We start from the raw sequence: 20,843 nt of genomic DNA, 5'->3' as shown, positions 1-20,843 counted from the left end.
TTGAATGTATAATTCAAAATTAATTATATCTAGCCCAAAAAATCTATGTTCAAGGTTATTTATGTGTGCACACATTGTGTGGAGACCAGGGTGGATTAAAAAAAAAAAAAGCATTTTTAAAATTTAAACTGGATTTTTAATGAAATGCTTCCTGAGGAAAAAATCTATCTAAAAGTAGTTTTCTATTTAAGATACATTATAGTCCAAAGGTATATCATGAAATAAGGATTAGTTTTTAATGCTGTAGCATGAGTGTTTAAATTCATGCAATGTTTAATTTTTTTGGCAAATGAATTCCATTACTCCATTCACAATGTCATGCTCTTCCAGAGGTAAAATGACTGGGCAATTTCTCTGTCTAGAAGACAATATCACAGATGCTTGGTTTTACAGGTCTCAAAACTGAGTTTGTGTCTGCAAAGATCACATGCCTCTTCTTCAAAGCAAAAAATGCTATAAAATAGAGTGGAGCAAAAGTTGAGAAAATTCCATTGTTCCTTTGCAAATCTATGTACACAGAATCAATCCTTCGCCTCTTGTGCTAAGTTTCCAAAAAATCTATGAATAGAGGAAGATTGTTGGGAGTAGAATAGATCTGCGCAAGAAGCGAAGTGTGAGCAGGGAGGGGCAAGCAGGAAAAATGAAAGTGAGCAGAGTCCTGCACAGTTCTGTGGCTCGTTTTGCATAGAAACTGAGGTATATCATATTATTATTTCCCTGGTAATGGCAGCAGGCCATCAAAGAAACCCAGTTTGGGAATATTTTAATGAAATACCCCTATCTACGGGTAAGGCAGGCATGTATACAAATTATGTAGAACCATGATTTAAATCTAGTCTTACCGACTATTCTAAATCAATTTGATTTAAATCACACCCACCCTGGTGAAGACAGCAGGGCAGCAGAAATCGACCCTGTTTCTGTATCCGCAGCAGTCCGTGGTTTATTAACCACGAGTTGCTGAGAATGCAGTGGGAATGCGCATGCTGGCTCCCTCCTTGCAGCAAACAACCCAGCAGCACCCGGAATGCTGGGCTGCTGGGGGATGGAGAACCCAAAGTTTGCTCCCACTATGTCTTCAAAAACGCACGGTTAACATACCAAGGATTGTTGATAACAAGCCAACCGGTCGCTTCCATGACAGAAGGCCTGTGGCGCTGTGGGCCCCCCACTAAGACTCTCCCTGGCTGGCGCTGGTGCAGGGAAGCCTAGAATTCCCTCTGCCGGCTCCAGTGCAGAGGCCACCAAGGGAAGTCCTTCCCTCACCTCCAGCCTGTCCCCAGTTGCTTTCCTGGCTAGCGCCAGCAGCTGAATGCCTTCTCTATGGGGAGCGCGTCTTTCTGAACAGGGTGACTGCATGGTAAGTGCGCAGGGAGGGAAAGCATGAGTGAGAGAACAGGCATCTGCACATGCCAGTGCCTGGCCCAGGTGACCTATGCCGCACTCAGAGGTGAAAAGACCGCGTGCCATAGTCACCACACACTCTGTGTAAACACAACTTACTTTGGAATAAAGCAGGCTCTTACCGTCTGAAGCTCACTAGGCCTTTGTGAACAGCGAAGCTGGTATTCAGGTGAAAACGCTCCTTTCTCTTAGCCTTAGAAAGGGCTATTAGGAGTCTTTGAGACAAAGAGATGTTCAAGAAAATATTTTTTTGTTGAAACTATTTAGATCCTTTAGCAACCGTTTCCCCCATGTTAGTTTGATGTGATGTTCTAAATAGTATTTCTACAATAAAAAGAAAGAAATCCAGGCATTTTCCCTTTACTAATTTTGGTTAGTGTAAGTATAGTGTAGTGTTTGGTTAGTTTAAGTATAGTGTAGTATAAGTATAAATTATAAAACTTACTTTTATTACATTTCAGGTGGAACTTAATAAAAGTATGTTCCACCTGAAAATCCCTTTGGCTGTAACCTTTGCTTGAAGTGGTAGTTAGTTAAGGGGCAGCTAAATCTTCCTAAAAGCCAGGAAGTGTTCAAAGATGAGTGTTATCAAAGTCCAAAGTTCTGTGTACCTGACTACATATTTTTTCCTTCATGCTTCTGCCCACACCAAAGCTCCTGAATAGCACGATTCAATTCAGGACTAAGCCAAAGCCACTAATATTAAACATTCGATGCCACTTACTAGACTGTGGATCCTCAGGCACTCTTCAGTGCTAAAGGATACCAAGACCGCTACTCTGTCAGCCGTCGTGGAGAGATGACAACCCTGGATGCCACAAAACCCACACCTCCATCGACCTTCACTCAACCCACTGGACGAACCCCGACATCACGGATCCTCAGCTGCCATCAAGCTCCTCACGCTACGCCTGCCTCTTAACTACAACCACCACCCTCCTTTGCGCCACCCCAAATTCACTCTATCATGGCATGGCCGCTCCACAGGCAAAAGAGAGAACCCACATGACCTCTCAGTTTTGAGTATGGACCATGTCTGGCTACAACCCAAGCCACAGATATGGCCTATTTGATAGGATTCTTTTTAACACCCTTGCAGGTCATAATTCTTATCATATGACAATCATTTTATCACACCAGGAAGTGTAGCAGCTTGGTTTTATTTTCAATTTATCAGATCAGGCAGATGGTTCAAGTATAACTACTTATCTATTACATTTCCCCCTTTTGATAGATCAGTTTCATTTTATACTGCCAATAGCTGAGTTTCTCTGGGCAGTTAACAAAAGTTAAAACAAATTTTTAAAAGACACACACAAATTAATTTAAAAGAATAAAACCATGATAGCAATTGCAATGATTCAGCATAGAAGCATAACAGCAGTACAGATAAAAGGGAAAATACAAAACAAAGTTTAAAAGTTAAACTGTTAAAATGCTGGGAAAATAGAAAGCTCTTCACCTGGCACTGAAAAGAATACAAAGCAAGCACCAGGTGCGCCTATTTGGGGAGCTCATCCCAAAAACAGGGTGCCACAACCGAAAAGGACCTTCTCCCTGGTAGCCACCTAGCTCACTTCCTTTGGAAGGGGCTCCCAAATAAGGTCCCCCAAAGATGGCCTCAAGGTCTGGGTAGGTACATATGGAAGGAATCAATCCTGCAGATAATCTGGTCCCTAGCCAGGTTATCTGTGTTTGTTCTTTTTAAAGAAAACAAAGTAGGCCTCTCTCCTCAGCCAACTGCAGTTTACAGAATTTCCTCCCCTTTAAACCATGCCCTAGCCAATACCAGTAAACTGCTCCCATGATGGTGCAGTCGGCCGATACACGTGAGGATCAGTCATCCAACACTGGGATGACCATGAGTCATGGCTGTATCTGGCCCTTCCTCCAAGGAGTCCTGAGGGTCATCCCATTCTATTGTAAGAACTTGTCTGATGCAGGTTAGAGGTTGAGAAGGTATCATGACTCAACAAAGATCTGAGCCAGATTTCCCTGGTCCAAGCCGAACTCCTATTTAAAATATCACCACTGTTTTTATTTTGAAAAGCTAATGAGAGATCTTGTCAGTTTTTGAAAATAAAAACATTCATAAGATTGCCCAGATCACTGAAAAGCAGTTTTGCTCATTCATAAAGTCACTAATACTATGGCACTGAATTGGTACAATACACTCTTATAAACCTGTTGCTTGTTATCTTCTTACACTAGCAGTGTTGTGCCCGCTGCAAAACAATCCTCTCTCAAGGACCAGCATGATTTTTTCTGTTTGTATGTACACATCCTGACTAAACCAACCAAACTTCCTCCAAGCAACCCAATGCAAGCAGGTGCTGGGACAGCTGAGGCAAGCCTAATTTTCAACACAGTATGTCTGTCGGAAAGGACAATGGTAAAATATTTGGCATCCACAACCGAGTTAAATGTTCCTCCTTCCTCGTGTGAGAAATATCATTAGCAGCAGTCATGTTACCACAGCTTTCCTGCAATTAAGCCCTTCTAATTAGACAGTGCAGCGGGGGATCCTGACCTCCAAGCCATGGGAAAGGCCCACGATTCAGTGGCAGAACACCAGCCGTGCATGTAGAAGGTTCCAGGTAGATCCAGAAAGCATCCTCCTGAAACCCTGGGGAGCGGATGCCAGTCAGTGCAGAGGGTGGGCCAAGGGTCTCACTCAGCAGGAGGTCGCATCCGCTCTTCCTAACACAACTTGCCTAAGGAGGGTGAAAGGGCTGGTAGGCAGGGACAGGCGCCAACTGCTCTGCAGCAAGTCCCACTGCAATCAGCGAGCTTAGTTCTGAACTGTGTTGTGCAGAGACACGTCACCATGCACCTGGCTAATGTAATATCATTCTTCCGACAGCATTCAGTGTGTCACGCCAGGGGGTGCACACGTTATAGACTCGTCCATATTACAAAGCAAAGGACAGCCCTGAAGCTTGGGCTACCTTGTAAAAACCTGCACTCATCTCTTTACTTTCAGGAAGCAAGACAGGCTACGTTCTGTCCACAGCTACAAGACAAGAAAAGGCTGCCTTTAAATGACCTGTTCTTCTGCCTTGCCAGCCTTGACTCACTGCAAATCCAGGGTAGCTTGGGAAGCAGAGACCGGTAGTTAGCGATTCAGTGTCCTCAGAAAGTTCAGACAGGGGATATCTAGTAGCCCAAACCAAAAAGTGGGTGACAGAACACCCAGGTTATAAATTTACTGGCTTTCAAAAAGTAAAGTGGCAAAAAATGCCCGCTTCAGTCGCAAGTAAGAGCACGCCACAATACCGTTTATGAGCTGTTCCAATCAAGAACAGGCCAGGCCTCAACGGGAGAAGCAAAAGTTAACAGCCATCACCGACACTCAGCAGCAGAATCTCATGCCTGCTTCAGCTCATCCACCACACTGATGCTGACCGATAAGTAAACTGGAGTAGGTAAAGCAGGAAACCACTCCTTTATGATCTACCAGGAAGGGCCACCACTTTGCCACCGTCAATGTGCACATCACACGAATCCACCGCACACTTGCAGCATACAGCTGCTGCCAGCCCTATTCTTTGCTCACCTCCACAGAAGCCCCGCTCAGTCTTATCAGCAAACATCAAGAACACCTTCATAACCAGCATAAACTCCACTCTTGCTCTAATATATTCCACAACATTTGATCCATGTGATTTATCTTAACATTGCCAAGCATTTTGCATCGATAATACATTTTAAACCTCTAGTCAGAGAACTTTGGCTATGGGGTGGTGCAGAAAGGAAAACAACAACCTAACTTCTACAAGTACACTGCTTGCTCATGAACACCACACATGGCCCATACACACTATTCAGAGGAGGCTACAAGGGTTTACACAATCACACCTACAATCCACCACACAGTTATATAAAGAAAGCTCCATTAAAAACCCTCAACCTGGTTTCAAGTAAATCAGTTTAGCACTGAGATGTTAAGATATTTTAATGCCCTGAGCTATTTAGCAGAACAAAAATGTCTTTTCAAGCATTGTTTCACAGAGGAACATCAGCCCCTATCCAAAAATCCAACTATATGGTTCTTAAGACAGAGACATTTGAACATTTGCAACTGAATAACAGTCACTAGATGAGCTTGCATTCCATGCTATTTCCCATGCCCCCTCAGGGAGAAAGACAAAATACTCAGCATTCTCCTAGATTTCCACAGAAGATTGCATTGCAGTAAGATTGCAAGCAGTGAATATTGCTTATTTTGCAAGAATCAATGCATCAACACTGTTTTGCCCTTCTTTATCTGCTTGAATGATTAAAATCAAAACAAAGTTCTTCAGGCCATAAATCTTATCATGAAACCTAAGCAATACTCTGGTTTCAGACAATGCAGATGCTTTCTTTGAACTTCATTATTCCCTAAATAAATTCCCCTAGTGTTATCTTCATAAACATTACGAGAGTCAAATGGGGCCCTACTCATCAGCTCACCACTTAAAAAGTGGTGGACAGCAAAAGAAAAAGCATTTCTATGAGAGATTACATCAAGCACCAGTCTAGCACACAGAATGAAGTATTTATGACTCAGCACGGGGAAGTTTCAGCTGTTTATTATCCAGCCATGTCATTACTGATTCAGTCCAGAGTCCTACTATATGCCCATTCCTAAGGGGAAAGAAAAAAAATCCTGAGCAGGCTACCTTCTTATAAAAAGCTAGAGCACAATATTCCTCCTTTTAAAGGACAGTATACAGGTCAGGAAAAAGTCCTCCCTACTTCTGGTGAGATAATTGATTCTGCAATTCTGTGTAGGCATCATGGGTGTGACTAGACCATTCCCCCAGGTAGTCCTTCCCTGCCGGAGTATTGACACAATTCAAAGAACTTCCCATACAGAAACTAGAAAGCATTTTTTTTCCCATTTGGGACATGAGAGCCTGCTAGACCACCTTGGTAAGGTTAATGTTCCCCATTCAGAAGAGGCTGGAAAATAATGGGGCCAGTGTCAGCATAATCCCTTGCATGTTTACTTGGAACCTACAGGGTTCAATTGGGGCAGTTGAGTATCCTGTATCTTCACGCACAAAACATTTTGTTCAATATACAGGGGCCTCATTAAAGGATAAAAGACAATCCAAGCTAGTCCAGAAATCAGAGTGCCTTGTCCTTGCCCAGGCCCAGCACACAGGAAACTATCATACATGGGATGAATGAATTTACAAGCATGGGAAAGGCTTTCTGTATGACAGTAATAAAAGGCTCACCTACTTGGGAGCTCGCTGAAGATGTGGGGACTTTTCTCACTTAAGACAAACAGGCTTGGAAATTGCTTCGCCATAACCAGATGCATGCCCCTTTCCAAAAACCTACACACACCTGGCTCAACTAATGTGACACTATTGCTGCTGGGCTACACCACCACTCTGAGCAATTTGGAGCATCCCTGGACAGAAGGGAAACAAAATTTTACCTCCTGAAGGAAGCACTCCTTCCCCTTGTGAGCAGTCCTAGTCACCCATTTTGTCTCTCCAATCCCAGCAATCAATCTCTTTATTTTATTTAATTAATTAATTTCTATGCCGCCCCATTTGCAAAACGCCTTGGGGCGGCTTACATTTTTGTATTCCAGACAAAAATCAGGTGAGGCAGCCCTGCGTTAACACCCTCAAATCTGCACATCAGCGGCTCCAGTCACACCCTTGAGGCCACCGGCCAAGACTGTGGCAAAGGGACTTTCTAGCGGGTGTTCCAGCCGCCACCTATTTGAACAGCGCTCGGAAAGCAACCTCGCCTCCAAGAGACCGACTTCCAAGGGGGGAAGGCGCCAAGTGGGCCCCCCTCTGCCTCGGGCTCGCCAGCTGGCTTACCTGAAGCTGTTCTCCCCGCCCCCCATCCCCGGGAGACCAAAATTTAGGGTGACCCAAATTTTAGCCGACTGTGACACCATGCCCCGGGTTGTAGGCACGTCCTCCCGGGGCTGGCCTGAAAACCCGGGGGACGGGGACGGGGACGGGCAGAGCGCGGGAAAGCGCGGAGCCCTCCCATCTCCAAGGCCCCACAGGCTTCCTGTTACTCCCGGGAAACCACGACCCCGGGGGCGCCCCGCAGGCACAGGATCCGGCCACGAGGCTCTCGAACAGCCCGACGGCCTCGCCCCTCCCGGCGGGCAGCCCTCCGGCGCCCCCACCGGCCCGGGGGCTCCGCGGGCTGCGCGAATGGGCGAGGCCGGGAGCCGGAGCTGCCCGACCGGCCGCGCTCGGCCTCCCCGCGGCCCCGGCGCCCTTCGGAAAGCGGGCCTGGGCCCGGGGCGGAGCTGCGCCCCCGGTCGGGGGAGGCGCCGGAAGGGGCAGGGGGCTTCTCCCCAGCACGGAGTACGCCTGCGTGGGACGGTGGGCGCGCGCCCCACCGCCGTGGGGGCGCCGCGACCCTTCCCCGCCGCCCCTGTCGCCGGCCGGCCGGCTGGCTGGCTCGCTCGCTCACTCACCCCGCCGGCGGCGGCGGCCCCGCTTCTCCGCCCTCCCGCGGGGCCGATCGCGGCGCGGGCAGCTGCAGCGGAGGTTCTCCTCCTCCTCACCGCGACCAGCCTCAGCGGGCTACGAATCCCGGGCGGCGGCGGCGGCGAGCCGCCTCGCAGCCCTGGCGCCTCCTCGGCGGCGGGGCAACGCCATCTTGTCTCCGTCGCCCACACGCCCCCACTCCGCCCCCTCCCGCCCCGTCCCGTCCCGCGCGGAGAGTTGCGTCATCGCGCCGGTCACGCGACGCGGAGGGCGCGGCCGCGCGCGGGAAGGACGGGGCCGAGGGGACCAGGTCTCGGGGTTTGACCGCGATTTCCGGCTGGCAGGCGGCGGGGGCGTCCGAGTGGCCCGGGAGCGCGCGGGTTTATGTGGGCATTCGCGACTTAATCAGAATAATGTAGGTTGTCTGTTAAGATGCACAGTCCTCTCGAGGCAGCTTTTAAGCACAGAGATTAACATCCGTGGTGGACTTGCGAAATAACGAAAAAAAATGGAAATTGAGACCTGCAGAGATGCAGAAAATCTTTAAAATTCAGTTTCCTATGAGACCCAAGAATATGCTTTTGAATATTGTTCCGGGGCTCCTTTTAAAAAAATATGGCAGAGTTATTTAAGTATACGACAACGGCGGCAAGAATTACAATTGCTTTTAAATAGAAATCATTGGAGCCCCCAAAAATGGAAGAATGGAGAAACAGATGAGTGGAATATGCGGTGATGGCAAAGTTAACTAATTATGTAAATAGAAGACCATTAGAAAAATGTATTGATAAATGGAAATTTTATTATGCTCAGCACGACTACTCGGAGTTGAGGGGAGTTTGAAAAGGAGAAGGAAAAGCAGTAGAGTTTGAAGTGACTAGAGGATTTGTTGCATAGCGTAATGGTTTTTTTTCTGTTAAACTCTCATAGAGTGTTGAAAGATAGGAACATCGATTGAACCTACTGAATGTATAGGCAGTATTTGTTTAAAATTCCCATGACAACTTTGCTCACTGAGTTTGGTTTAGTTTGTGTATATATTTTTTTCTGTCTTACATTTCTCTCAATGTGTCTGTATATGTTAAGAAAATTTATTTAAAAAAAATAGACATTGTTGGGAAAATTCGGATAAATCCTGGCAGAAAAGGGTTGCTTATATGTGCCTTTATATTATAAAATATAATATAAAATCAAATCTGCACCCCTTTCTCAAAAAGCATCCGGTTTCTAAGCTAGGTTACAGTTTAGCATTTGCCCTAAGTTTAAGAAGTGGGACCTGATGGCTTTCCCCGAAGCTGCCAGGGCGGCTGTTTTGCTGATCAGTAAGAGCTGATAAGGCTGCCAGGTTGACAGCATTGCAGCCCCCCTCATTTGCATGCCAAGACCCACAGAAATCCCTGTGCCTCAGTGATTGTTGCTGTTAGTCACGAAGTCTTGTCCCATCGCGACCCCATGGACAACGTTCCTCCAGGCCTTCCTGTCCTCCACCATCCCCTGGAGTTCACTCAAGCTCACACCAACCGCTTCAGTGACCCCATCCAGCCACCTCATCCTCTGCCCTCCCCTTCTTTTGCCCTCAATTGTTCCCAGCATCAGGCTCTTCTCCAGGGACTCCTTCTCATTAGGTGGCCAAGTATTTGAGCGTCATCTTCAGGATCTGGCCTTCTAAGGAGCAGTCAGTGATGTCTCTGCTTTTTAGTATGCTGTCTAGATTTGCCATAGCTTTCCTCCCCAGGAGCAAGCGTCTTTTAAGTTCTTGGCTGCAGTCCCCATCTGCGGTGATCCTGGAGCCCAGGAAAGTAAAATCTGTCACTACCTCCATTTCTTCCCCATCTATTTGCCAGGAAGTGAGAGGACCGGATGCCATGACCTTAGTTTTCTTAATGTTGAGTTTCAAGCCAACTTTTGCGCTCTCCTCCTTCACCCGCATCAAGAGGCTCTTTAGTTCCTCTTCACTTTCTGCCTTGAGAGTGGTATCATCTGCATATCTGAGGTTGTTGATATTTCTCCCAGCAATCTTAATTCCAGCTGGTGATTTCATCTAGCCCTGCCTTTCTCATGATGTGCTCTGCATATTAGTTAAATAGGCAGGGCTATTTATTAGTTAAATAGCCTTGCCGAACTCCTTTCTCAATTTTGAACCAATCAGTGGTTCCGTGTCCAGTTCTCACTGTTGCTTCTTGACCCGCATATAGGTTTCTCAAGAGACAAATACAATGGTCTGGTACTCCCATCTCTTTAAGAACTTGCCACAATTTGTTGTGATCCACACAATCAAAGGCTTTAGCACAGTCAATGAAGCAGAAGTAGATGTTTTTCTGGAACTCCCTAGCTTACTCCATGATCCAGCATATGTTGGCAATTTGATCTCTAGTTCCTCTCCCTCTTCAAAATCCTGCCTGTACTTCTGGTAGTTCTCGGTCCATGTACTGCTGGAGCCTAGCTTGTAGGATTTTGAGCATCACTTTGCTAGCATGTGAAATGAGTGCAATGGTGCAGTAGTTCGAACATTATTTGGCATTGCCCTTCTTTGAGATCGGAATGTAAACTGACCTTTTCCAATCCTGTGGCCACTGTTGAGTTTTCCAAATTTCCTGGCATATCGCGTGTAGCACTTTTACTGCATCGTCTTTTAGGATTTTGAATAGCTCAACTGGAATACTGTCTTTTAGGATTTTGAATAGCTTTGTTGTTGCTCAGACTTCCTAAGGCCTATTTGACTTCACATTCCAGGATGTCCGGCTCGAGGTCAGTGACCACCCCATCGTGGTTGTCAGGGACATTAAGTAAGCTCTTTCTTGTATAGTTCCTCTGTGTAATCTTGCCATCTCTTCTTAATCTCTTCTGCCTCTGTTAGGTCCCTGCCATTTTGGTCCTTTATCATGCCCATTGCTTCCCTTCTTTCCTCAGCTATTTGTAAAGCTTCCTCAGACAGCCATTTTGCTTTCTTGCATTTCTTTTTCTTTGGGATGGTTTTAGTTGCTGCCTCCTGTACAATGTTGCGAACCTCCATACATAGTTCTTCAGGCACTCTGTCTATCAGATCTAATTCTTAAATCTATTTGTTACCTCTACTGTATATTCATCAGGGATATGATTTAGGTCATACCTGAGTGGCCTAGTGCTTTTCCCAACTTTCTTCAACTTAAGCCTAAATTTTGTAACCAGAAGCTCATGATCTGAGCCACAGTCAGCTCCTGGTCTAGTTTTTCCTGACTGTATAGAGCTTCTCCATCTTTGGCTGCAGAGCACATAGTCAATGTGATTTCTGTGTTGACCGTCTGGTGATGTCCATGTGTAGAGTCGTCTCTTGGGTTGTTGCAAAAGAGTGTTTGCTATGACCATCGTATTCTCTTGACAAAGTTCTACCAGCCTTATGCATTATGTTAATATCCTGCAATCAAATGCCCCCTCTGAGCCCCCTCAGGATTGAGCCCCCTCTGCAGACCTCTCACCTTCTTCTGACTGTGTTCCCCTTATTTAGTCATCTGGGCCCATGTGACTCAGAATCTATTAAACACTCTGTGTATGCTCTGAAAGCTTGCAGTTGCCGGAGGAGACCACTACCTGGTCGGATGCTGTCGTAAGTCACTGCAGGGGCCTAGGTGATCTAACCAATAAAAACGCCGGGGTTCAAGGCAATTCCGTCTTCCCTGCGACTCCTGGTAATTCATTCTTGCCATTAGTAAAGAGACTCTTGACAACATCAACTATAATGATAATAATAAAGTGACAAGGAAGAACCCACCCCCAGCACGATGACAGTCAGAACCTCCTGCAGGTCTATAAAAAGTAAAACTTAGGAGAAGGCCAAACGAAGCAACTGGGTTTGAACTTTTTCCTAAGAGTCTAATAGATTTACAGTAATAGCAAATTCACTGGGAGCCAGTGTGGAGTAGTGGTTAAGTGCTTGGGCCTGAGACTCGAGCAGTCTGGGTTTGAGCCCCCGCTCAGCCCAGCCATGGAGCCCGCTGGGTGGCTTTGGCCAGTCACAGACTCTCAGCCCAGCCTACCTTGCAGGGTTGTCGCTGTGGGGACCCACAACACACACACTGCCAGGAAGAGTATCTTGGGAAACCTGGTCAGATGCTTTGCTGAAATCAAGGCATCTGACGTCCACAGCATTCCCGTGATCCACCTTACTGGCATCTTTATGGGAAAAGGACGCCGGATTGGGCTGCCGTGCCTTGCCCTGGAAAGCCGGTGTCGCCCCCTCGAATCGGAACCAGGGCGCCATTGATAGTCCTGGCGCCCACAGACCGGCCGCTTAATCCCCACGTTGAGCTTTCGGGCTGCTGCACCCTCCATCCCAGTCCTCAAGCGCCTCCCCCGCTCTCTGGGACGTCTCCGGGATTACAGGCGGGGTGGTGGAATAATGCTTTGGGGTCAGGATCCCCCTGGCCTGGAGACCCGAGTCGTTCCAGTGGCCATACGTCCCCTGACCGTGTCCTTCCCCGTTCGGGGCTGCAGATCCCTCCAAACATCATCAGCTCTGCCAGTCCCAGGCTGAAGGCAGCTCCCCTCGTGGGAGAGGGCCGAGGCGAAGGGGGTGCTGAGCCGCTGCCCCTTCCCTTGGCTAACATTTACTGCCTTCCTTACGCACGGCCTGCCCTCCCACCTTCCTCTTGCCCCTCGCACAGCCGAAGGAGCCCCTCTGGTTGCGTTCAGCATCCCTCACCAGCCTCATCGGGGCCTCTGCCTGCCCGGCCCCTGCCTTATAGGGCTTGGTCTGCCGTGGTCTGGTTGGATGCCCCCTTCCTTCTTCGGAGTTGTCTGGGCAGCCCCCTCGTTCTTGAAGTGCTCCTGCCCCATTCCTCCTCTTCATGGGAGCAGCTTGAGGTTGATCGCACCCGCAGGATTTCCGTTTTCAGCATCTCCCAGCCCCCTGAGCCCCTTATTTCCTCCAGGGGATTTGCCTCTGAGGTTTTGGCAGTGGGCCTTCCTGAGCTCTGCTAGAAACACTCTTTCCTTCAGAAGAGAAAAATATTCCAAGCACACAGAGAGTTCATCCTGAAACTTTATTGCAACAAAGGTAGTTCGAGAGGTTTCCTTCCCATCTCCTTCCCAACTCAACTCAGCACATGTTCACATCTCATTTTTATTTATTACTGTATTTATTGCATTTATATACCACCCCAATAGCCCAAAGGGCTCTCTCTTATGCCCTGCCCGCCCCCACCGCTTCTCCCTCCTCTTTCCCTCAGAGGCAGGGTATACTGGGAGGTGACAGATCTTTTCCAGTGCCACTGATACCTGCTTGGTCCCTCCCAGGTGAATTACAATGAGCTTATTTCCTATGCAGGATGTGCTTGTTAACAGTCATGAGGTCATTCACTGAGTCAGCTTCCTGCTATCTTGTCTAAGCACCAATTTCCTCTCACTCTGCACTGATTCTGGTTTTTAGGCAAATGAATTTTGTCACCTTTTCTTTTTTGCTCTTCCTACTTCCTTCTTTCAAATCACCCTTTCAGCCCTGTGAGCCCTGAGCCAGGCACGCTACTAAGCTCCACTTTCACTGCTCTCTCTAGGGTGCATTAAAGAGGGCATGTGCCCCTTTCCCAGAGATGCCAGCCTCTTCTGCTTCACTTAGCAGGACTTCTGCCATTTGACACTGGATGGTATTTATCAGAGACCGTCTTAAGCCAACTAGGTTTTTCTCAGGGCGGCTCCCACACCTGCTTGCTTTAAGCATCATGATGTCCATTTTCTTCCCGTCGGCTTCATTCACTGTCCAGTTTTCCCACTCGCGCATTGTAGCTGGGGATACAACAGTGTGCGCAGTCTTGGGTTTGGTCTCCAGCGAAATGTCCTTACGCTCGATGTTTCCTAGTTCCTCCACTTCTGTCCTCACGATTCTCAGTCTTCTTCAGATTGCTTGGCTGCAGCCTTTTACTGGCAGTAAATGCTTTGAGTAACATGCTGTGCTATTTCTGCCAGTCTCCTTCTGCCCACACCCCTTTTCCTGCAGTCCTGCCCGTGTCTAAGCCTTCCCTCCTTGCCGAAGCACCTGGACCAGGCAGTTAAAATCAGACCTCTACCTTATTTGCAGGAGAAGAGGACCCCAGAGGTAAAGATGCCCCCATCTCCCTGCTATCAGGACTGCCTGTTTTCTTGCACCGGTTGGATTGCACCTTTGAAATGCATTTGATTTGGAGAAGAATGAGAGAAACTGGAGCAGCCTCAAGAAGGTGTGGGCATTGGCTCCAACCGTTCCCTTGAAGTCCCACCTCCTGGCTGCTCATGCTGATCCGCAGCAGAAGTCCAAAAGGGTTCCCCTGGCTTGCGTCTTTTGGCTGAGCCCAAAACCTTCTTGAAAGGAAAGACTTAGATGGAGAGGTGCATCCCCTCCCAGTCCTCAACAGCCTTTGACCTTTGCGCAACTGGAGAAATACTGGCAAAATACTTTGCAGGCGGGTGAATGGTCCCTCCCAGACTTATCACGAACATGCAGCTGCTGTTAGCTCAGCAAGTATCTCATCTATCAAAGGCACAGCAAAGAAACTTGTCTGATGTCAAAGGACAGTGGCACAGAAAAACAGACCGTGCTATCCAGCTTGAAAGGACTCAGGGCATCTGACGACACTCAGATTCATGGTGGCATAATAAAACAGAGCATTAATTTAGGTGGTGCTCCAGGGGAAAGTCAACGGAAGTCACACTGCGTAGCAATACATAATAAATGGAGAGCACGGAATCCTCCAATGCCTTCTGTACCGTTCAGGAACAGGATCCAAAAACCAAAGATAGTTTACTAACACCTAAAGAGAGGCTTTGCTTTGCCATCCAGTTATCAGGCAACATGACCTGATTCTGGCTCGAAATGATTAAAAAAAAAAAAAAAACCACCTACAATTCATCTGCTTTGTCATAGTCTTCCATGTTTCTCTTCATGTCTGCTTCTTGCTTGACAAGGCTGTATTTTGGTTAAGACTAGTGAAAAAGCTGAGTGACTACTGGGATTATTATATTTTCAAAGATTGGGTTGTCTCTTGCATCTCTGTCCAAAAATTCTCAGAGTAATGCGAGACATTTGTAACATCAAGTAGTTTAGTCGATACCAGTCCACAATTTACAATTTATGTATTGCTTATCAGGAGGAGTTATATTCTGCTTTTAATGTTTACAAAACCCAAAGAAAGAACCCTCTCTACAACGCAGTTTGGAAAATAAAAATAGGGACTTTTTGTTGCTCTCTGATGTTTCTTTCTTTGCTTCTTGTGTACATTCCAGCTCAAGGAAGCCTTTGGAAAATTTGAACGTTTACTATTCTTGGTTTTTTTTTTTGTCCCAATACATATACTGGGGATAAAGCAGTCTTCCTTTTCCACTGTAGTACTTGAATACCTGAAGAGGGATAATTATGTTACATAGTTGGAAAGATGTCACCAATCTCAGCTGAATTTGTGAGAAACCACATTTGCAAATACATTTTTGTACAGTGATTTAAAGTAAAACCTTCCCTTTAAATCTTTTATTCTTGAAATATGGTGACTTTAACTTCACTAGCAGTGTCCTGTATTACCGTAGTGCAATCGTGCACGTGCCTGCTGAGTCGTACCAGGTTTATTCGGGCATACTCCTGGGTCAGTTGGTCCTGAGCTGCCATCCTAAATGTTCTCACAGCTTAGTTTCCAAATACTGCAATTTCTGATTTCACATTTCTGAATTCCTAATGATATGCTCTTTAGAAGGCCAGATCCTGAAGATGAAACTCAAATACTTTGGCCACCTAATGAGAAGGAAGGACTCCCTGGAGAAGACCCTGATGCTGGGAACAATTGAGGGCAAAAGGAGAAGGGGACGGCAGAGGATGAGGTGGCTGGATGGGGTCTCTGGGGCGGTGGGTGTGGGCTTGGCTGGACACCGGGGGATGGTGGAGGACAGGGGGGCCTGGAGGAATGTTGTCCTTGGGGTCACGATGGGTTGGGCACAACTTTGCAACTAACACAATAACGATATGCCTGATACTATTTTTTACTGAGGTCTGAATAAAGCCTGTCATTCCATTTCCTTTAGGTTCTTTACAAAAGAACAAATGGATACAAATCCATGCTACCTAGTTTTATAGATTATAAGAATTTGTATTTGTAATACTTTATTACAGGGTCAGAAATGGTGTTGCGATAGTTCCATGAAAGTGCAGACTGTTTGCTTTCAGAACATCCCAGATGCAAATCCCGACTTCCGCGGCTTAAAAGGATCTCCAACACGGTGTTGGGGAAGACCGGTTTTCACACTGTAGCGGGATGCTGCCTGATGGAATTGGGAATATTGTGCTAGGTGGAACTCATTGTTTATACGCTCCCCATGCCGACGAGTCCCAAGAGCTGCCCATACTGGGTCTGGCTTCCTTTTAGAGAAGGATCCCTCTATAAGTGCCTCCAAGGCTGCCACAAAGAGGAAGGTCAAGATCTCTTCTTGCCGATGCCAGAGTGCAGGACACAGAATAATCAAGTCAAGCTGCGACAACCCAGATTCAGGCTGGACATCAGGAAGAGCTTCCTCGCTGTCAGAGCAACATGACATTGGAACCAGCTGCCTGGAGAGGTGGGGGGCTCTCCCATGCTGGGGACATTCAAGGAGAAACTGGGCAGCCCTCTTAGTGGGGTGGTGTGACTTGGCGTCCTGCACCAGCAGGAGGGAGGACCTGATGGCCTTCATGGCCCCTTCCAACTCTACTATTCTATGATTCTAAGTTTTGTGATGCTCTGTAATATCTTGGTTCATTTGCATAGGCCTGTGCAATGTAGCCTCCTCCTGGAAAGTCAGTGGCACGACCCTTTCAGACCCTGAAGACTGACCCTTGGGTTCATTTCATATCAGTTGCTAGAGAACATGAGCAACTTTAGCACTGGTGTCCTACTTGTGGGTTTTGCACAGACAGCAAGATTAACACCATGTGAAAAGGTATTCTGGAGGAGGGTAGGTTTAATGTAGCATGGTTTTCTTCCTTATGGTTCTTCTGATGTTCTCATTTATATACAAACTGAGCACAAATGCAGTCAGAAGCACCCTTAACAGGCTAAAATACTTATTATTTTATCATAAGAATGCCTGTATCACCCTCTCAATAGAATTTCCCAGGGCTGTGTAAATAAGAGAATTCAAAAGCAATTGAAATACAGGTAGATTAAGCAGAACAATAGAAAGACCAGAGAAGCAGCAATATCTTAAGAGGAGATTAAAAACAAACAGCCAGGGTAAAATGATGTGTAAATGGGATTGTTACCACCTCATGGGATTGGTTGTTGTAGTGTTTTTAAAGGCTCTTAGTGTAGTTTTAATTATTCATCGGTTTTACATTGTTTCCAGATTTGTATGATGTATTTTAATGTGAACTGCAAGGGAGTTAATGTATTAAGTGGTACAAAAGTATTATAAATAAATAATAAAAATTAAGCCTATTAGGTCTAGAAAAAAATAAAGGAGAATTGCCTTTCAAAAGATGAAGGAAGGAAAAAAGGGGGGAAAGGAACAACAAGAAAAAGTGGACTGTTCTCATTTATGGGGAGAACTCTAGAGTGCCATCACCGAAAATACCTCCCATATAGCACAAGCTGCAGGGTCCTTAAAGCACAGGATAACCCACGTGTCCCCAGGGATACAAACCACTGTCTTCTCTAGGCAGAGCTTCCATTGAGCAAATATACTATTCTCCAGAGAGGTGGCCCAGCTTTCCCTGTGATGATTCTTTCTTCTCCCCTCCCTTTTCTGTCTCTGACCTGGTTGCCCTTCTCTCTCACGCTGTTCCCAAGATGCTTCTGCCTTTCCCTGACAGGTGAGTTGCCTTCCTCAACATGGCTCTCGCTTTCCAAGATAGGCAACCTTTCAAGGTGCGGACACGGCTGGCCCCTTGAGGAACGGTCCTGGGAACCAACCTAAAATGGATGGGACAAGAGGCTTGGCCAAGGACAAGAAACCTACCAAAAAGGTTGAGTGCCAGGCGAAGGGAGGTTCCAAGTCCCACATTCTTCGAACCTAGTTTTCAGCACCAGCAGAAGCCTATTTCACAGCAATTCTCCCTGCTGGGAAGAAAATAATAATAACCAAATAATAAAAAAATAAACGTCGGTGCAATAATAAAAAAGTAGGAGCAGTAGACCATGCTGGCCACCACAGAGAAAGCTGTCCAAGGATGTATTGGTGCCCATGGTAACCTTGCTCTCCATCCCAGTATAGATCATTGAACTTGCACTGGGGGCACTGAGGTTGCATGAATTCATTATATTTCCAGCTGTTTCTCCTGCAAGGAATCCCAAGGTAATTTCCATAATTCCTCTCCTCTCCTCACAACAACCCTGCAAGGTAGGTGAGGCTGAGAGTCCGTGAGTGACTCAAAGTCACCCATAGCTGAGAGGGAACAAGAAGCTGGCTCTCCCAAGGCTTAATTCAACCTGCTGTAGCCAATACACTGTCCTGGTGTCCACTGTAGGTTAGCAGTTGCCCCCTTTTCCGTTAATTAGTCTAATGAATGTTGACAGGACAGCTGATTGGGTCAGGGAGGTCATAAACGCCTGCCTATCAGATGGAGTGGTTGTGAAGAGCCCACAAGGACAAGGAGCCGCTCCTTCCTTCTCCCAGCTCTTGGGTGAGACCAGCTTTCCCGACTCCTTTCGGTTGGGGTACCCAACCCACAGGGCTGGCGGAGGAGCCCCAAGGTTGGCTTCAGGGCTCCTCCTCACATCTCGCCCCCAGAAGCAGCTCAGGGGCTGCCAGTGCCGGACAGTGTCTTTTATTTTATTTATTTTACTTAAAACTGTTCTATACTGCCCTTCACTAAAAGTCCCAGGAGAGTAATACAATGAAATAAAGGGACAGCATCAAATGGAAAATTCAAATAAAGTCCCGCAACTTTTCCGGGGAAGTGCCAAGTTGCTGCAGGACTCTTCCCCAGGAATGCCACCGGGGCCGACTCTGCTGCCGGTGACACGCTGGCAAATTGACCAGGCCTGCTTTGGGGGTGTTTGCTCCAGGCTGAGCGCTGGGGCACCTTCAGTGCACGTGTGGATGCGCGCCCTTCATGGACTCTGGCCTCGAGTTTAGGTTTTTGCCAGTTGCACATGGTGGGCATGTCGTGAGCGGAGCCGGCTGGAGCCGGGGGTCAGACTAGATGGCCCCGGGAGGCCCCTTCCCACTCGCGCTGTTTCTGTGAAGGTTTAGGTCGGTTCCCGCCGCCTCGTATCGTAATCACAGGTCTGCGTCCCGTGCGAGTCACCCGAGCGGCCTCCTGCGCTGGGAAGCGACGCGTACCTTCAACAGCAACAATAACTGCCCACCCTTCTGAAAAGGCACAGGGGCGTCTTAAATATCTATTTTCCCCGGGGTGCGCTCCCGTTTTGGGTTATAACTCCCATGAACCTCTGCGACTGGCCGGGCTGATGGGAATTGTAGGCCGAAGGGACGGGAGCGCCCCAAGGTGAAATAAGGCGCCCCGGAAGGGCGGAGAGGGGCGTTCCCGAGGCGCCCCGTCGGGAGTCCTATTACAGCAACAAGGCGCCCTCAACGCGCGCGCCGGCCAATGGGAAGTCGGGGGCGGGACTCCCGGGCGACGCTGGATGCGTCCAGTGCCCGCGGCCTCCCCGGTTGCTTAGCGACGTCCTCGCAGGGAGGGCGTTCGCGGGGAATGGCCGTCGCCGGGCAACGGCGCCTGGCTGCGGCTGTTTCGCAGTTTGCCCGCGTGCCGAGCGCTCGCAGGGGCCGTAAAGCGCGCCGCCGCAAAGTCTCCTCTGGCTCCGTCCTGCCGCAAAATGCCGTGAGCGGCGCCCGGTCGGTCGGTCGCGCTGGCGGAGGGCCTGAGGCGAGAGGGCGAGGCGAGGCGAGGGCGGGCGACCCGGCTCCGTCCCATGCTCCCTCGGTGGCGGGCGGCCTTTGCCTTCCCCTTCATGCGGGGCCCGGGCCGGGGCTGCGCCGGACACTCCCGCGCCCAGGATGGCCAGGAAGACAGTTAGCAGGAAGCGGAGAGCGGCCGCTCCCGCCGCGGGGCCCGGCGGAGAGCAGGTCAGGCCCGGGCGGCGGCTGCTCGCGGGGGCGGGCAGGCGGGCGATTTCCCCCCTCCTCGCTGCTCGGTCGGGGCGAGGCGCGAGTGTCGGGCGGGTGCCTTCCCTCGCCCACCCCGCAGGCGGGGGAGCCGAACTCCGGAGAGGCCTTGCCTGCCCCCCGCAGGGGGGTCCCGGTTGCCGGAAAGCCCCGGGGCTCAGACCCAGGGGGCGCAGAGCCGAGGCCTGCCCACCCCACTTCTCTCGCGTCTGCGCGGGGCCCGGCAAGGGGCCCTTCGAGGCCCCGCCCGCGGAGAGGGGCGCGGAGGGCATCTGCCCGCGGAAAAAGGCTCCGGCGTAGGGTTCAAGGGCGGCCCGGCGGCCCGTGCGGGCAACGACCAGCCCACCCGGGGGCTCGCAGGCGATCTGTTGCACTCGTGGCCGCACGCATGCCTCGTCCCCCTCCTCCTCCTCTTGCAAAGACTCCGGCGGCTTGCAAGGCTCGCAGCTCTGCCTTGCATCCTCCTGGATCCCTGCGGGGAAGGCCAGCCGGGGGTCAGCGGCTGGCCCAGGGGGCGCCCGATGGTCGCGTGGGGGCTCGAGCGCTCTCCGCCGCCCACCCCCTGGCCAGAGGCGCCAGGTAGGCCCAGGCGCGCTCCTCCCGCGAGGGCCCGCGGTGGGGCAGGAGGCCTCCCGGGCGCTCTGCTGCCAAAGGAAGCGGTTGGGCTCCCGCGGGCACCGGGGTCGGGGGCGCCGCATCGCGCTCCTCGGGCGGGCGGGCGGGGATGCAGCCCGCGTCCGGTGCCGGCGGCGCGGCTGGCCCAAACGGCGGCCCGTGCTGCGGGCGGGCCTGGGGGAGCGCCGGGGCTTCGCGGGCGAGGCGTGCCCGGGCGTCCTCCTTGCCGCGCCTCGCCCACCGTGCCCCCGGCCTCCAGGGCTGCGCGCTCCCGTGCGGCTGCCGGGATGGCGGCGAGGGCCGCGGGGTGGCTGCGGCCGCGCCTCG

At 49.5% G+C, this 20,843-nt stretch overlaps 2 protein-coding genes across 7 annotated transcripts in view; one reads left to right on the top strand and one right to left on the bottom strand.

Annotated features, from left to right (window-relative positions):
- UBAP1 (ubiquitin associated protein 1) overlaps window positions 1-8,019 on the bottom strand; it is a 63,869-nt gene extending 55,850 nt beyond the window's left edge. For 4 of the 6 annotated variants that reach the window (XM_044443826.1, XM_044443824.1, XM_044443828.1 and 1 more), the window contains exon 1: window positions 7,853-8,019. The gene's annotated coding sequence lies outside the window, so the exon portion shown is untranslated. The remainder of the gene's footprint in view (window positions 1-7,852) is intronic. The other 2 variants (XM_044443829.1, XM_044443825.1) reach the window with 2 other exon arrangements.
- Window positions 8,020-19,637: 11,618 nt separating this feature from the next.
- DCAF12 (DDB1 and CUL4 associated factor 12) overlaps window positions 19,638-20,843 on the top strand; it is a 19,367-nt gene continuing 18,161 nt past the window's right edge. The window contains exon 1 of the mRNA XM_044443967.1: window positions 19,638-19,862. Within this exon, the coding sequence (XP_044299902.1) occupies window positions 19,794-19,862 (69 nt within the window). The 5' untranslated portion in view covers window positions 19,638-19,793. The remainder of the gene's footprint in view (window positions 19,863-20,843) is intronic.

The sequence above is a fragment of the Varanus komodoensis genome, unplaced genomic scaffold (assembly GCF_004798865.1).
Source record: "Varanus komodoensis strain SLA01 unplaced genomic scaffold, ASM479886v1 scaffold43, whole genome shotgun sequence".
NCBI classification, from domain to species: domain Eukaryota; kingdom Metazoa; phylum Chordata; class Lepidosauria; order Squamata; family Varanidae; genus Varanus; species Varanus komodoensis.
Note: the sequence above shows the minus strand (reverse complement) of the source record. Positions and strands in the feature narration are given on the sequence as shown.